This window comes from Plasmodium coatneyi, chromosome 12, assembly GCF_001680005.1.
Source record: "Plasmodium coatneyi strain Hackeri chromosome 12, complete sequence".
In the NCBI taxonomy this organism is placed as follows: domain Eukaryota; phylum Apicomplexa; class Aconoidasida; order Haemosporida; family Plasmodiidae; genus Plasmodium; species Plasmodium coatneyi.
The window spans coordinates 4,048,263-4,063,679 of record NC_033567.1 but is presented as its reverse complement, the minus strand read 5'-3'; the positions used below and the strand labels follow the sequence as shown (position 1 = coordinate 4,063,679).

The window sequence follows — 15,417 nt, the reverse complement described above, 5'->3', positions numbered from 1 at the left end:
GCTTCGGTGACGGCGACTTTTATGTCTACAACCAATTTATTCCTTGATACAGGGGGAGGTTCTATTTTTTTTTCTCTTTAAAAAGGTGGTAGAGCTGCTTTAGACACTCTAAATGAGATCATATTTGGCATTTTTTTTCCCGAATCGTTTTTCCTTCACTCGCGCGCAGAGGATCCATTTCAGGATAACAAATGTGGGAGATTGTTACGAAAATAATTTCCTCTTTTGTGACGAATAGGAGTGCGTCTTTTATTCGTTTAAAACAATTCATATGCGCTGAGCGAAATTACAAATGTTTGATCATATATCTCATTATTTTTGTTCCTTCCCCCTCCCCACGCTTTTAGTAAAAACGGCAAAATTGTGTCATAATGTGGGTAATACAATCCACAGTTATGTAGACCTGCGCCGTCTCTTTTCGCGTTATTTTTATTTCTCTCCCCCTGCATGCGCATATGACGCATTGATGAAATTTCACGAAGCGTTGATGTGATTTTCCTTTTTTCTTTTTACTCCATTTGATGTGACTTCGTACCATTTGGCGTCATGTAAGGTAATGCCACGTCAAGTGATGATATGTAATGCCATTTTATCACGATTTCTATTTTTTCCCTTCCCCCGAAAAACGCGGATTAAAATGCATCCTTGTAAATTTAGCGCTCACATTTTTCCGCATGGCATTTTTATTTTAATGACAAATTATTTACAAATAAATGCCATGCTGCCGTTGGAAAAAGCGTGCTTCTGTTCAAATTTGACGTAATTTTAGTATTTCCAATTTGACTCTTCACGTTTTTCATTCTCTTTCTGCTGCCCAGCAAAAGGCAAGGTTACAATAAATATTTTTTTTTTGTCCCAATTTTTTTTTTCAACATCGGGATAGTCTTTTTTTTTTTTTTTTTTTTTTCGGTGAATTAATTTCGCGTTTATTTTTTGCCAGCAGTTCAATCGCTTATATTACAATTACAAGAAAAAAAACTGAACAAGTTTAAATTTTACGAAAATGCTATTTTTAAATTGTGAACGAAAGTTTCTTAACCGATTTTTTCTTTTTTTTTAAGGGATCGATCACCCAGCATTTATATTTTTCACTACATCATTACATAATTAACCACATGCATGGGAAGAAGGGGTGCTTACGTTACAGCGCATTAGCTAAACCGGAAAAAAGAAAAAGAATTTTTTCCCCCCTTTGCGAGATAAGGAGCATTTATCTCCATCTCAATTGCAGTGAAATCCAATTATAATGGCTACTTTCCTTTCGCTGCTTTGCAAAGGAAGTGGGGCAGCCTTATCAGCGGCGGGAAGAGGACCTCTGTGCTTACCGTGCGTAAATCGAAACATCCCGAGAAATGGATGTTACCCATGTGCGGCCAGAAGCTACAGTGATCATGTGAAGGACCATTTTAATAAACCCAGAAATGTTGGCTCGTTTGATAAGAATGAAAAAAATATTGGGACATCCATTGTAGGTAAAGCGTCATGTGGTGATGTCATAAAATTGCAATTAAAAATAGAAGACGATGTTATTAAAGACGCGAGATTTATGGCCTTTGGATGTGGCTCCGCAATTGCTAGTAGCTCTTACGCCACTGAATTAATCAAGGGGAAAACAATCGACGAAGCGCTCAAAATTAAAAACGACGACATTGCTTCCCACTTGAGTTTACCTCCAGTCAAAATTCACTGCAGTTTATTAGCGGAAGACGCGATTAAACACGCCATAAAAAATTACAGAGAAAAAGTGATAAATTGATTAACCGATGAATGGTGTACTGCTGGAATGTAACCCGAGGAAGGGCCAAACAGCAAAGCGTGGTTTGTTATAACATGCGAGGTAGACAACACCTGTATTGTTTTATTCGTAATATGGGGTATTACGGGGCTTTTTCTTGTTTTCCATTTTGGAAGCCCCTTTTTCAATCCATTCGTGAATCAGCTTTCACCTGCAACGCGGAAGACAGCTGATCGCATATCACACCCAGCGAGGTGCGCAACATCCACAAGTGACACTTTTAAACAAGACGTGTAAAAGCCAAAACCCAACGGAGAGAGGAATGCATTTGTGTATTTTGCTGCATATGAGGTTGTGTGTCAACTGTACACATTACAACTGAATGCTGAAATTGTTTTTTTTTTTTTTCCTTTTTTCTGTACCATATGGAAGTTGCCTATTTTGGAACTACCCACTCACATGTGCACGTGCGTATGCATATGTCCATGTGGCAGCAACTCACCCCTTTTTTGCTTTTTCGTGCTCTTTCAACTTTTTTAATCATTTCTACAATCGCAATTTGTTAAAACATATTTGTAAAAAAATTTAATTTTTCTTTTTCAAATCAGTTCACCACAGGGGCAAAGTTGCCAAGGGGTGCCATTTGCACACGTAGACGTTTATTATGCGCATCTATATGGTCCACTGGGTGGGGGGGAATCCAACCAGCGGGACACCCCAAATGACTCAAAAAAAGATTAAAAAAAAATGATGACATAATTCATCCACGTAAGTGAATCAAACCATTACCGCTTTGTTACCAAATGGTTGTAGCTTGCTTACCTCGCACAAGCACACGTAACCATGTTGGACGGGGCGTTATTCGGCAAAGACGGTCCAACTGCTAAAACAAGATTCATGGGAAATGTTACCGATGGTTATGGAACATTCTCCGTTAGTGAAGATAAATTCCCATACTTCTTTTCTACTGAGCCAACCCTCATATTATACACGCCTTCTCTTCCTCGGCTTGGAGGCATTTAACCCACACTTGGGCAATCTAGGCTCGTGAATAATTTCTGTAATGTTTAAATTGTTGGCATACATAGCTTGCAAAACAGTCTCTACCCTCATGATTCTTCTAAATTTTATATCGATACTGAATATTCCTAGCCTCCTACATTTTTTGGCGATGTTTTCTCCTATTCTGTAGGCGCATCTTTCACTTTGCTGCAGTGTTTTTGTAAAGCCAACATTTCCTGCAAAGGATCCAAACACCGTTTTGTAATTTTTGCTTTTGTTAACAACCTGAATATGGACATTATTTTTCGATGTAGTAATTACGGCTCGAAAGGAATCCGTAGGTTCTATAATAAGATTATTTTTGTCTCTATCGATATTGTGAAATTCTTCTCTGTCTCCAAATAATTTGTATCGTCTTTTATGGCCTTGGCAATTTTTCAAAGTTTCCCTCGTAATGTTTTTTTTTTTTTTATCCGGTTTTTTTACAACTTCCTTCAGATTCGTTATAGCTTTTACAGCTTCATCCGATAGTGTTGTGTAACTTCTCCTTGGGGGACTAGTCCCGTTTATTAAACTTCTATTTAATAGAAGTGAATTCCTACTTGTGTTGCTACAGCATGGGGGGATCAGCTCTTTGTACGTTCTTAAAAAGGCTCCTTTGCGTAGGGCAGAGATAACATTAATCATTATTAGGTGAATTTATTTGGGTACTTCAGGAGTCAGTGTGTGCATCGCATGGGGAGGACACCAATCCAATGAAGCATTTAGGAGGGTCTTCCCCTTTGCCTTCACCGTATGCCTTTTTCTTTTCCAAGCAGGTTCGTCAATTTCCGCACGATGCACCTATCTGTGTATGTCACTCGGCATTACTCTTTAAATTACTACGATGCGAAGCTTTCTCCCCCTTGTGGTGCCTAACCACTTGGGCGTGCTAAGTGCATACATTCGTGCGTATTTGCTTGCGCATAAGTTATTATAAAAAATATAGCCTCAATTTTTTCCTGCAATCTGGAATAACGGTTGATGGCCGCTGCACCAGTCGGCAAATCGAAAGGAGAGTCGCTTCCTGCTTGTTCCCTCAACATGGAAATGTGAAATTGGAGCGCACAGGATTTCCACGCAGGGGATCTCTTACTTAATCCTGTGATACAAGTACACAGTGGCCTCCTTACATAGGAGAACCTGTGCATGTATTACTGCGTGTACTTATGTTCCCCCTGCAACGACGCAAAGAAAAGAAGAAAAAAAAAAAAAGTGCACCCACGGGAAAATTATTGCATGGCCACTTTGGGGTAGCACATGGGCGTCGTCACACATATGGTCACGCGCCAAGGGGAAGTTCATATATACACCCTTCCATGTGGCTCATTTTTATCACCTTCTCTACATGATTAAATATATCCCAACATTTTCTCTCGTATGATATACTCTTTCACATTTATGATATCCTGTAAAGAATATCTTTTGTGGACTCTTAAATAGTGGCGTGTACTCATCGCACCGCTGCATCACAGGGACGCCACTTACACGCTGCTTTCAAACAGGAGTAGGCGCAAAAAATAACCGTGCCACAGGGAGTACGTGTACTCCTTGTCGACCCACTCGTCAGTGAAAAACTTCTTCACAGGAATTTTCTCTCATGCTGAAAAAAGCGAATGCAGAAATAGAAAAAAAAAAAACTTTATAATTGCTAAATATTTCGTTTAGTGAACCAACAAAAGAGGCAAAATTTTATGTGAGCCGTATGACTCATGGAGAGTTATCCAACCCGAGGCAGTAGAGAGAAAAGAAAACGCTCTTAACGGAAAGCACAAAAAAGAGAAAAAGCAGGTGCATCCATATATGTGCGTACTTATATGACCGTGTAGGCGCATCCCCGCGTAAGTTTTCCGCGAAGGTGCAAGAGGAACAGGACAGCTTTTTTCCTACCCCACCGAAGGGGATATAAAAGGGCGAACTTTTATACACACGCGATCGGCCCCATTTAGGAGTCCTTCCCCCCCTTCAGGAGCATATACCGCTGTGCGTATCATTCCCCCCAGTTTCGTATCTACCACTTCCGTATCTACCACTTCCCGACCTCTGTTCGAACAAAATGACGGGCACGTGCGACATAGGACTAATCGGGCTGGCGGTGATGGGACAGAACCTTAGCCTGAACATAGCGAGCAACGGATTTACCATAGGAGTGTACAACAGGACGTACGAAAAAACGGAGGACACGATAAAGAAGGCAAAGGAAAACAACCTACCCATTTACGGATATGAAACGTTGGAACAGTTAATAAAGAATTTAAAGAAGCCGAGGAAAATTATCCTACTGATAAAAGCCGGACCAGCAGTAGACGAAACGATCAAGAATATTTTGAAACATTTTGAAAAAGGAGATATTATTATCGATGGAGGAAATGAATGGTATTTGAACACAGAAAAGAGAATTTCAATTTGTGAGGAACATCAAGTAGAGTATCTAGCCATGGGTGTTAGTGGAGGAGAAGCAGGGGCACGATACGGCTGTTCATTCATGCCAGGAGGATCTAAATATGCCTATGACCAAATTAAGGACATTTTAGAAAAATGCTCAGCTAAGGTGGGCACATCCCCTTGTGTTACTTATATAGGACCCAGGTCATCAGGCAACTACGTCAAAATGGTACATAACGGAATCGAATATGGAGACATGCAATTAATATCAGAGAGCTACTTACTAATGAAGCATGTTCTTAATTATAGCAATGACAAAATGTCTGATGTTTTTAAAAAATGGAATGAAGGAATTTTAAATTCTTACCTAATCGAAATAACGTACAAAATATTGGGCAAGAAAGACGATTTAACGGATAACCACCTGGTAGATATGATACTAGATATTGCTGGGGCGAAAGGAACTGGAAAGTGGACCATGTTAGAAGCTATCGAGAGGGGAATTCCATGCCCAACCATGTGTGCAGCATTAGATGCAAGAAATATAAGTGCATACAAACAGCTGAGAATTAAAGCAGATGGCCATTTCTGCAACGAAATGAAAGTGTGCAAAGTAGAGGGTGAAAATTTGAACCATTTTGAGGACGATCTGTTAAATGCTCTCTACTGCTGCAAAATCATATCCTACACACAAGGATTATTTTTACTAAAACAAGTATCAGGAGAAATGAAATGGAATTTAAACCTTGGAGAAATTTCAAGAATTTGGAGAGGAGGTTGTATTATTAGAGCTGTTTTTCTGGATCGAATTACTAATGCTTATAAAAAAAATGAGAACTTAGACTTGTTATTCCTGGATGAAGATTTTGCAAAAGAAATGAAAAATAAACTTCCTTCCTTGAGGAAAGTTGTGCAGGTAGCTACCAAGTCGTCCATTCCCATTCCTGCGTTTTCCGCTAGTTTGGCTTACTTCCAAATGGTGACCTCCAAAAATTTGCCACTCAATTTGGTGCAGGCCCAGAGGGACTACTTCGGTTCACATACCTACAAGAGGGTAGACCGCGATGGCGACTTCCACACCATATGGGAGTGAATCTCTTTCCCGCCTATGCGTCTTACCGCCATGAACTTGACGGCTAAACTGTTTTAACAAAGCGGGTACACTTTGTTAATCATCCGGAGGGAAGCAAATAATCGATGCACACTCCGCATACATGCCCTATTATTCCCACCTTCCATTTTTCGAAACGCACGTTTAGCCATTTTACCATACTGCATACATTACAACTAAATAATTTTTATTCAAAAAAGTCAAATTAATGACAAATTATATTCTTCCATAAGTGGGCAATGGGGGATGTAAGTCGCGGGGGGTAAAATTCCAATTGCTGGCAAAGCCAAACTGCCTTCCACGTGTTTAAAAAGGAACACACACGGGTAGGGGCAAATGTTAGACGCATGAAAATATGCTAGGCGGAAAAATGATGATATTCACCGATTATATTTTCCAACCCGGGGAAGCACAAACGTGTCGACATCATCCCGTTGAAAAGCGGTGAAAAGTTCCCAAGGGTTGAAGTGCCTCCATCCCGCGTTGTACATACACAAGGTGGACACAACTCGACGAACTCACCTGCGTGGGGGCTATAAACAAAAGGGGGAAGTTCCTTCGACGAAAAAAAAAGTAGCTCAATCGGAATGTATAATTAAGTAACGATAAGCGAACAAATGAACCACGACTGTGACTTCCAAACTTGTTCATCCCGTCTACACGTATTCGCAAAGTAAGTAAAAACCCACCCATGTTTTGTGTGCTTCTCCCTACCCGTTCAACTTTATCGAACAGTTTTCACCCTTGAAGGGAATATAACAAAAAAAGAAAAAAAAAAAAAATCACCCCATTTGCATTTGCGAGGTAGTGTGTTCCTCCATAAATATTGTCTGTTCGAGTTTCTTCTCAAATTGTATTTCCACTCCGGTCCGACACCTGTGCTGCTATTGGCGCGTCTTCCTGAGAGGTATCCAGTATAGCCTCCTCAGGCGTCACAGCCGCTTCTGCCTATATTTGAGCTTTACCCCGCAAAATGGACCACCTCGTATACTACGTCATGGTGCAGCACAACAGCATACAACCCATCATTGTGAGGCAACCACCAGCCGTCATAATTCACACGCAGCCGAACCCACCAATTACGCTAGATCTGCCCCCACAAAATATCATCCTAAAAAATGATGAACCACAGCCTATCATAGTTAGACAGCAAAATCCAAACATCATCATACAAAAGTCAGGGAACGAATTTTCGGATAACTCCAATTATGCCCTAAGCCTCAACCATCAAATGAAAGAACTCACCTCTATGACCAATCTTAATACGGGAATTCCCCAAGGGACAAATGAACCCCTCGTTGGAGTTACTACCCCCGAAATGAACGAGCTTACAGACCCTGCCTACATTTACTCTAATCAGTACATAACAACTCAAAATAAATCTCAGCCTATGAACAACATGTATTTTACCAACGTCCCTCTCAACAACGATGGTAGCTATTCCCCCTATAATATGACACTATGTGCGAATAAAAGAGAGGACTACACGAAAAGCACCCCTTCAAAATATTAAAAGTCCAAAATGGGGGGTGAGCGAAAAAAAAAAAAAGGAAGCTAATATTGGTTAACCTCCACAACTATGCCAGCACAGTGAACCACAAATCGGAGGGACACAAATATGATGCATACCTGACACTGCTTCAAATTTATGTTGCAGAAATGTGGGCACATATAAATACACTTCATATGCGCATACACACGTGCAGGCCCCTTTCCCCTGATCACACATAATCGAACATGGTGAACCTAACCGCTTAGTCGAATAGCTGAACAGATAGCCTCTTCAACACATGCGGAACATGCAGGGAAAGCGAACAAATTATTTCATAGCAGATCAATACAGGGAAGAAATATGCGCCAATCTTTTTTTTGTCACATTTGTAGTGAGAACATAACTCATTTGGATGTACCCAGTGAAGAATTTTTTTTTTCTTCTCCTCATAAACCTTTTTGTTGTCTTGTTTGTTCGATACTTTTACCATTTCTCCCATTCTTGTGGTTCATGTCAAGAAAAAAAAACCTTTTAAAATTGTTTTCATCACACACAAGTTTCGCTTAAAAAGGAATAGTTTTACTTTTTAATTGCAACCCTTGTGTAGTACCCCTGCACGAATAGGACGCAACATATTGGAAAAGCTTCCTTTCGTACCATCTACGAAGCACATGCACATTTGTGGTCATCCTTCAAACAATTATCCTTTTAATAGAACAGAATTGGCAGTTTTCCATTAAAAAAAAAAAAAAAAAAAAAAAATGAAAAACTGTACATACAAAGTTACATTCATGCAAAATTATGTTTTTACAGCTGCACAAAAAGGTATGTCATCAAGGGGTAGCGAAATATGTCTACATCGTGGCCAAGCTATGAAAACAAAATAGACACATAAACGTTTTTAACCTTTTTGTGTAGCGGGCTCATTTATTCACGTATGCTAAACTTGGATCTTTAAACTAATATGAAAGTGTTCGCAGTGCCGTCTTCATCATCGAACAGGCTATTTGTGAGCTCGGCGGAAGGGGAAAAATGTACACATGTTGGTCTTCTGCACGTATGATTGTATGTCTATGGAAGCGCATACCCCCACATACACACCCGTGCACAATCACGTGGTAGCTTCTTTATATGTTTATTCATTGCGTCAGATGGAGGCATCATATCCGGTAGAGTATCCCACGCTGAACACTCCTCCCGCTCTAATTTGAATTAGCTCTACATGGCACCAGCGTGGGTTAATCCTGTAGAGTCGCCTCTTCCCCCTACACACGTGCAATAGTAACATGTTTACCTGCATCATATCCACGTACGTACATATCTCCACGCCATGCTGCATTTATAAAATATTTTTGTTCAAGGTGGTCATCATGGGGCGGCTCATATCTGCCACCATGCCCTCCTGACACGCCTCGACACTCTGCACATAATTTGGCGCCGCTTCATTCTTCACCACTACATTAGGATTGGACTGCTTCACAAAAACGGATGTCGGCGGATTATTCTTGACTACAATGTTTGAGGGTGGCTGACTAAGAACCATTGTCGGTTGGGACTCATTCTGAACAACCACCGTTGTGGGCATTTGTACCAAAATAGGAGATGGTAGCAAATGGTTTTTCACATATATTGGGGGCAGAGGCTCGAAAAAGATTGGCTGGTGGTGATATTGCTGTATATTGTCTGAACATGCTTGAGGAACCATCACATTATGGTTGGGGACATACATTTGAAGGGGCTGCATTGGAACAACGTTTACTTTGTTATCCACTTGGGGAAAGAACTGGAAGGGTTGCATGATGGATGTGACTTACTGGGGAAAAGTGTTTTCTTAAACGTGTGTATTCCTAGGTAAGTACGTGCACTTGTGCAAAATCAACGCGCGTGTGTGCAAACAAACGGGGGAAATTTTAACAAGGCAGTTAAGTTATGTCCTGAAGCAAAGTATTCCCAATTTGTAAAAGGTTTTAAATTGAACAGAAGCAAATTGGACAAATGAACAAAATTTATAAATTTAAATCGAAATTGTTTTATAATAATACATTTGTATGCAACAGAAAAAGAAAAAAATAAATAAAATAAAATAGTTAATGTGAAAAAGAGGAAAATACAATTTTGTTCTTATTAATTTACGACATCACCGCGGCAAGTAGATAGCCATTTTTTGCAAAAAAAAAAAAAAAAAAAAAAAAAATGTTCATGCGAAAAGTGCATAAAAAGTGTGCACACATTTGTGCACAAATATGTACATACGCACGTGAAGCGCAAGGACAACGAACTGTTCACGCGAACTTTACAGAACTGCCAAATGGACAGGACGACTTGGTTAGAATCTTCGCACAGCGCTCACACAAAACACACATATGGTTAACTGAGCGCTGTCTGTAAAGCTTATATAAATTACAAATGTGACTTGCTAATTTGGGGAGCGAAGGGTTTGCATACGTAAATGTATACATATAGCTTTTTTTTTTTTTTTTTTTTGGCTAGCTACTCAACTTTGCAACTTTCTCAAAAATGACTATTTCGTATGGCTACCTGTTTGGTAGTAATCACACGTTCGAAGGAAGAAGAGATATCAGACAGGATTGTTAGGCACATGTAAAATGTATGAAGCAATAAAAAGGACAATATAAAAAAAAATAGCGGGGGTAAAACAAAAAGGGGCCATTTCGCCCCGCGCTTGCCTCCATTTCAGCTACACATAAAAGGGAAACAAATTAAAAAAAGGAAGCTCTTCAGATTTTTTCAAATGAAACATGTAGGGTCTCTCCATCACACATAAATATCGTGTGAATACGATAGTGTCCACTTTTTGCACAGTAGTACGGTTGCCTTAGGAATGTGTCACTATATATGTTTAATAAATTTTTCCAATTAAAAAAAATAGCGGCATGCTGGGAAGGGAGTAGGACGTATTTGTGTGCACGTGGATCTTCAGATGTTCCTCTCAAAAGTTAGAAGTGACGGAAGCATGCCTTCACGCATTCGTTCCTCTACTCGCTTGAAAGAATAAAAATTGCTGCATACATGGGCGCTTACCTTTGATAACATCTTTAAAAACAAAACTTTGCTCGAAAAATGATCAAACATGAATGTTCCTCTCCTTTTTTTTTCGAGCACATTTTGGCCTACATACAATAGTGTGTATGTTTCATCTCCACAATTTCGTTTCTCCATGTGGGGTGTGCACCCATATGTGGAAACCCATTTGAGAATACCTAACAAAAATTTTTGGTAATCTGCCCCTACTTCACCGCGTCTGTCTATTCCCCCCATTTGAACAATTCACCATATTTATCTTTTTGTCGTATTCTCTAAAAAACTCCCTCATACTGTTGAAGTCGTTTTGATCCATGGCATTAAAAGAATTGTTGGTTTTGAGATCCTCTTGGAGAATTGGCAACGTCAAATATTTGATGTTTTTCTTATTCCTCCTATTTAATATAATATGTGTGTTTTTATTTTCTCGCATTCTTTTTAAAAATGGCCCAATGGGACACCCCTTTTCTTTTATTTCGGTGCAGTATTCCATCAAGTTGTTAATAATATTCCTATCATTTATGTGATACTTATTTAGGAACCTTCCATAGAATTCATACTTGGTTACCTTCTCATTATGTATATAAATGCTGGGTACCAACTTTTCTCGAAAATGGAAACTCTCCACTTGCTCGTTAAAAAATTTAACTACTTGAATCGTTATGTTGTCCCTGGAGCCAGACAACAACGCATAATCTAAAATGTTAATCACAGCATCGCTTAGTGAGTACCTATTGACACATTCGTAGCTGAATTTGGCGACCTCACTCCATGAAAGCATTTCGAATATTCCATCACACCCTAACACTAAAATATCGTCGCAATTTGCGTAAAAAATTTTTATGTCTGGTATGCATGTGATCATCGTCTCGTGGGGGTCATACGGAACGTTGCTCCTTCCTTTGTAGTTCTACAGAAGGGAAGTTGGGTTCATATAAAAAAGGGGCATTCTCCATATTTTTGCTAGCGGTGTGGATATGCGTATTTCTATCTCTCTTTTTTTTGTAAATTAAAAGGGAGAAAAAAAAAAAAAAAAAGTGTACCCAAAAGACGATCGCTACTATTCCACATTTCTGCATTTTTCAAATGGAGTGACATATTCAGAAGCTACTGCTTACTTTATCCCCAAACGATCTGGACACTCCAATGTAGCCGAGTATCCTTCCATTTTCCACGAACCCTCCAATTTTGTCGATTCTCTCCTTTTCCTTTTTGTTGTATGGTTTGTGATCTTCGCTCAGGGAGATGAACGACCCATCCTTCTTGATTAGCATTGCCCGAGAGTCACCTACAGTAGTGTAAACACAACAGAGGGGTAATAATTAATAGCTAATAATTGATAGTTGCTAACTAGTAACGAACATTTTAACGTTAGTGACAAGACATAAAAGGGGAAAGGGCGTATGGAGGGTCATCGCCCAAAGACGCGGCAACTATTGGACGTAAAAACGAAAAATGTAAAAAGAGGGGCACATTTTTTATGCTAAAAATTTTAGAGCAGCTACCTAAGTTGCAAATGTAAAGCTTGAAAACATCCTGGTTTAAAACCTTTTCAATGATAGCAATGATGGCTGAAGAAGACGATGTGAGATGGGTATATCTATAAACAGATCACGAAGAATGTCAATTTCGTGCTAATCCTTCATGCAGCACATTTCGACGAGGCTCCAATGGAGGGAGATTTTTATGTTCCCCTATTTTGAAAGAAAAAAAAAAAGTCCCTCTAATCCTTCTTACCTGTTGATCCACTATTGGCAAAATTGCTGTCTAAAAAATGGGGTGAGTAAAAATGCGCGTCATTTTGAAAAGGCCTATTAAATTGGATTTATTTCTCATACCGATGGGACACAGCGCTTATGCACAATCATGCGTGTGGGTAACCATAGACAAATAGATAACACCGTGTGTTGTGCATAGTCATGACAAAAGTGCGATTCTTTCTAGTGAAGAAAAACACAAACAAAAATTTGTGCTCGTGTGTAAACCTCCTTGCTTAACCCGAATTTTGGAGTCGATTAAATTTTTTTACTCACTTAAAATTTCGTTGTCCATCTGGATGCAGGCATCTGTTATGCTACGGGCGTCCAACGTTTCGCAGTTTCCTGATAGGAAATAAAAAAAAAATAAATCGTTCTACGCAGTTACAAGCATTTTCAAATTGGAATTGGCCAAAATGTGCAACATGGGAAAATATTTTATGATCAAAAATAATTTTAAAAAAATTCGCTCCCACAAAGGTACCTATAAAATCCGCTATATTTCGAGCGCAGTATAAGGCTGTCTCTTTTCCTATATGGCTAAATTGTGAAAAGTGGAAAATTTGCATTTGATGTTCACCCCGGGAATGTGAGGATGGACAAAAATAGGAGCACTTGCTGAGCATGTGCTCTGTGCGATTGACGTCTCATTTGTGGAAAGAGCTGGACTGTCTCTCTTGTCCCTCATCGCGTTGTTTACCCATCGAATATTGTGCACAGCCTTAAATTAGCGGGAAGAAAAGTGAAAAGGGAAAATACGCAAATGTGTAAATGTGCAGATATGCGGCTCGGGCACCACTCCCGCGAAACAAAAATGGACGCATCCAATTTAGCACACTCCTTGGGGGAAAAATGCCTATTTATTAGCCGTTTCCAGGAATGCATCATCCTACCTGCAGGAGGGGAAATTTTTGAGAGACGCCAAGATGACCGTTGCCTGGAAACGAAGGGTGGAAGGAATGTTGCACCGGTGAGTGGGGGCGGGTGAGGCAATACGTACACCTGCGAGTATCCGCGGCGCAACTCTTAGTGCCACTTCTACACGGTAAAACGAAGGACACTTTCACCGAAAAATGGGAAAATGTTAAATAAATTATAATCTCGCTTTTTACAGAGCAAACAAAATGTGCACAAGAAATGTTTATTTGGGTGAGTGCTCTCATTTTATTTTGTTCTTTCACAGCGGAGCAAAAAAAAAAAAAAAAAGTAATTAGACGATGCAACGACATAGCACTGTAGCCTCTCCCAGTGCAGCAGTGCAACACCCTTTTAAAATGATAAAAGGTCGAGGGTACTGTCCACCCCCAGGGAAATAAGCCTTACATCCTCCTCCGTTGCGCGGTAGCCCTGCATGGTCCCAGCACAGACATGGGTGTACCAACTCACAATTTCGGACACCTCCTTTGTACTTATCAAATTGAATTTACGCATGTTTGCAGTTGACATGGGTAGGAGAGCCTATTTTGTTGTCCAGTCACCAAAGAGCTATGCACATTACTATACATGTGCACATGATAGGAAAAAAACGGGGAAAAAATAAGTGCCTCACAAATTGGTCATATCTCCTTGGAGTAGCATATTAAAAATGTAAGATTTCCTTTTTTTTCTTTTTTTTTTAAGAAACAGTAAAAGTTCTATTTCTAAAATTGTCTAGCCATTTCGTAATAAAAAAAAAAAAAAAAAAAAAAAGGGGTAAGAAAAAGAAAAAGAAAAAAACGGTTATGTTTTCCCCTCGCGGACGTAAGTCTATTCCTCATATGTGAAGCGCCTTTACCTCGGCAGTTCACCGGTGTGCTTCTTGTCTAGAGACAGCCAAAAATATGTGTACGTGGAAGCGCGTATTTATGCATATATATGCATAGGTATGTATGAATAAGCACATGGCACATTCCCCGTGCAACCTCAGCACAGGGTAGGAATTTTAGATTTTCTTCGTTCGCACTACCACGGCAATTTTAGAGCTAAACAAGTTGGGAAGGAAAAAATGAGAAATTACTTCCGTGCACGAGTGAACTGCTTTTTTTTTTTTTTTAATGTAGAAATTGGGGAGGGTCTACTTAGGCCAAACTGCACAGAAGGGGGCGCTCCAAACATGTGCATATTTTGTGAAGTATCCGTAGTACACACGCACACATATATATATGCCAGCTATGGGGGGGTAGAATCTCTTCACACACTGTGATAGCTTAAGAGGAAAAATCCTCATATGGCTTTTCTGTAGCGATTATCCATGAGTGCACTATTTGTTTGCCCTCCTCTGCATCTACTCGATGCGAATGACAAAACGGGAAAGGCTAGTTCCGTGAGGAAGCCATTTAGACCCTTTTTCCTTTAAGCAGAAGGTGCACACCTCTTATGATGCTACGCGAGAAGGGTGCAAAGAGGTATCAACTCCGTTTGTCGCGTATTACGTGTCTGTCCTATGTGTACACAATTTCGTAACATATCTAAACGGTGAAGCAAAAAAAAAAAAAAAAAAAAAAAAAAAGAAGCGAAGAATGAAATGAACACCTTTATGGAGCATCATGCAACATCATGACGTTATAGTCCAGTTTAAAACGTAAAAAGGATCCACTATCAACTAGACGTAAATAAAACCAAAACTGGAACAGTCATGCACAGCGCGTACCGCGTCACCCTACCTTTTTTTTTCACTTCTCGTTCTTTCCAGCAAGTGGACTAAATAAAAAAGGGCAACCCTTTATTTTCTCGGTATACAAGCGAAGTGTTCACTTCTGCGAAACAAAAATTGAAAAAACGTTCACGCATATTTGGAAGGCGTTCCAACTGTTTAAAATGGTGGAAGGGGGCAGCACTGTGTGTCTTATCGGGTCCCAAAAAAATAAAAAAAAAA

At 39.7% G+C, this 15,417-nt stretch overlaps 6 protein-coding genes across 6 annotated transcripts; 3 read left to right on the top strand and 3 right to left on the bottom strand.

The window, feature by feature from the left end:
• Window positions 1–1,246: 1,246 nt before the first annotated feature.
• PCOAH_00045730 (Iron-sulfur cluster assembly protein) lies at window positions 1,247–1,756 on the top strand (the record flags this gene model as incomplete). Its single annotated transcript, XM_020061357.1, has 1 exon — window positions 1,247–1,756. One exon carries the CDS (start codon window positions 1,247–1,249, stop codon window positions 1,754–1,756), a length of 510 nt encoding a protein of 169 aa, XP_019916908.1.
• Window positions 1,757–2,719: 963 nt separating this feature from the next.
• On the bottom strand, window positions 2,720–3,424 carry PCOAH_00045720 (Ribosomal protein S11; the record flags this gene model as incomplete). Its single annotated transcript, XM_020061356.1, has 1 exon — window positions 2,720–3,424. The coding sequence occupies one exon, from the start codon at window positions 3,422–3,424 to the stop codon at window positions 2,720–2,722; it is 705 nt and encodes a 234-aa protein (XP_019916090.1).
• Window positions 3,425–4,832: 1,408 nt separating this feature from the next.
• Window positions 4,833–6,254, top strand: PCOAH_00045710 (6-phosphogluconate dehydrogenase; the record flags this gene model as incomplete). The annotated part of the gene is made up of 1 exon (XM_020061355.1): window positions 4,833–6,254. One exon carries the CDS (start codon window positions 4,833–4,835, stop codon window positions 6,252–6,254), a length of 1,422 nt encoding a protein of 473 aa, XP_019916886.1.
• Window positions 6,255–7,245: 991 nt separating this feature from the next.
• Window positions 7,246–7,785, top strand: PCOAH_00045700 (Pv-fam-g protein; the record flags this gene model as incomplete). Its single annotated transcript, XM_020061354.1, has 1 exon — window positions 7,246–7,785. One exon carries the CDS (start codon window positions 7,246–7,248, stop codon window positions 7,783–7,785), a length of 540 nt encoding a protein of 179 aa, XP_019916168.1.
• A 1,318-nt stretch (window positions 7,786–9,103) lies between these two features.
• On the bottom strand, window positions 9,104–9,349 carry PCOAH_00045690 (Pv-fam-g protein; the record flags this gene model as incomplete). The annotated part of the gene is made up of 1 exon (XM_020061353.1): window positions 9,104–9,349. The coding sequence occupies one exon, from the start codon at window positions 9,347–9,349 to the stop codon at window positions 9,104–9,106; it is 246 nt and encodes an 81-aa protein (XP_019916877.1).
• Window positions 9,350–11,017: 1,668 nt separating this feature from the next.
• Window positions 11,018–13,994, bottom strand: PCOAH_00045680 (Uncharacterized protein; the record flags this gene model as incomplete). The annotated part of the gene is made up of 9 exons (XM_020061352.1): window positions 11,018–11,716; window positions 11,925–12,094; window positions 12,312–12,377; window positions 12,544–12,573; window positions 12,840–12,908; window positions 13,048–13,103; window positions 13,264–13,284; window positions 13,457–13,500; window positions 13,887–13,994. The coding sequence occupies 9 exons, from the start codon at window positions 13,992–13,994 to the stop codon at window positions 11,018–11,020; spliced, it is 1,263 nt and encodes a 420-aa protein (XP_019916373.1).
• Window positions 13,995–15,417: the final 1,423 nt, after the last annotated feature.